General features: G+C 36.7%; 1 protein-coding gene across 1 annotated transcript; it reads left to right on the top strand.

Moving 5' to 3' along the window:
• The first annotated feature begins 473 nt into the window (after positions 1 to 473).
• Positions 474 to 1,329, top strand: LOC104111019 (auxin-responsive protein SAUR68-like). The gene has a single exon (XM_009620616.4). The coding sequence runs from the start codon at positions 756 to 758 to the stop codon at positions 1,194 to 1,196; it is 441 nt and encodes a 146-aa protein (XP_009618911.1). The 5' UTR covers positions 474 to 755; the 3' UTR covers positions 1,197 to 1,329.
• The last annotated feature ends 258 nt before the right edge of the window (positions 1,330 to 1,587 follow it).

Genomic DNA, 1,587 nt, shown 5'->3' with positions numbered 1-1,587 from the left:
TGTGTCTCTTACGTAAAGGAAGGACACAATGTATGCCTTGTACTCTTGGATAATAAGGGGAGGAGGTTTTGTATCTCTTGCCTAAAGGTGAGGATGCAATGAATGCCTTGGACTCCCTGATTTTTAACAAGGGGAGACAGTTGCATCTTCCACCCAAATGAGGGGTGTAATGGATGCCTTTGACTCTTTTGATTTATATATTCCTGCCCATAATTTTATCTAATTTTTGTGTTGTTTGCTTATACAGTTGTTAACAACATGACTACTCAGTTGAATTCCATTGAAACTCTCACTAGTAGCAACTCCGACATGGACCCGGTGAAATTGAATAGTGGAAACATGATGTTGAAATAGTATTAGGTCTGATGGACCTAGACTTTGCATTGACCGAACAAAAACGTGCTAAACCTACAACTAATAGGTCCAATCTGTTGTCGACCAAAGTGAAGAAATGAAGAAACTTATTATTATTTTCCATCCTTTCAAAGTAGCTTCATTCACAAATTTAAGCCCCCATATCAACATGACCAACAGGCATCAGCACATGGCTTTGCCTTTTGTTAGTAACAAAAACTTCAGCTCCAACTAAAGATTAGTCATCTCCAGTTTCTTGTATAAATAATCCCCCTTTCATGAACCTTTTCATTACCAATTCAGGACAAGCATTAACAATTCAACCCTCAAAAAGTCTCTAAATTTCTTGTTTACTTTCTTGTTTCAATCTTCCACAAAAAAAAAAAAGAAAAAAAAAGACAATGATCAGTGCCAAGAAACTCATCAAAATGGCTAGGAGATGGCAGAAGTTCGCAGCCAAGCAGAGGAAGAGGCTTTCATTTCCAAGAAATGGTAGTGATTCAGACAGTTGTAGTACATCTTCATCCTCTATAGTTGAAAAGGGCCATTTTGTAGTCTATACAATTGATCAAAGGCGATTTGTCATTCCCTTGGCATACCTTGAAAATGAGGTCGTTAGGCAACTCTTAAACATGTCGGAAGAAGAGTTTGGGCTGCCGAGTGGTGGCCCTATTAAATTACCCTGTGATTCAGCGTTCATGGATTACATCATTTCACTAATCAAGAAAGGTGTGGCTGCTGGAGATCTTCACAAAGCATTGCTCCTGTCAATTACTTCGTGTTGCTGTTCCGCTTATTCTTTGCACCAAGAAAGTGGAAATCAGCAGCTTCTTGTTTGTTGAGTCATGACATAGTGTTTTGTAAATGATAGCTCAAAATAGATTGTAAAGTAGGAAACTAAAAGAATGTGTTACAACAGATGAAATGGAGCTTTCAATTTTCAATTTTGAAACTAAGAAGTTCTTAACATTATCATCATGGAATGGCAATACTATCTTATCCCGGACAATTAACTTGGTTGATCAAAACTTACAAATATATGAATCATTCTGACTAAAAAAGTGGAGAACAAAACTAAGTTGCTCAAAAGATGGGTGAGTATCTATAGGTCGGATCCTTCAAGATGTAAATTCTAAGATTCGGAGATACGGATCCTAGTACAGATACGGGTACGGAGATCCGACTCAAAAATAATTCAAAAAAATAAAAAAATAAAAAAATAAAAAAATCTCT

This window comes from Nicotiana tomentosiformis, chromosome 5, assembly GCF_000390325.3.
Source record: "Nicotiana tomentosiformis chromosome 5, ASM39032v3, whole genome shotgun sequence".
NCBI classification, from domain to species: domain Eukaryota; kingdom Viridiplantae; phylum Streptophyta; class Magnoliopsida; order Solanales; family Solanaceae; genus Nicotiana; species Nicotiana tomentosiformis.
Note: the sequence above shows the minus strand (reverse complement) of the source record. Positions and strands in the feature narration are given on the sequence as shown.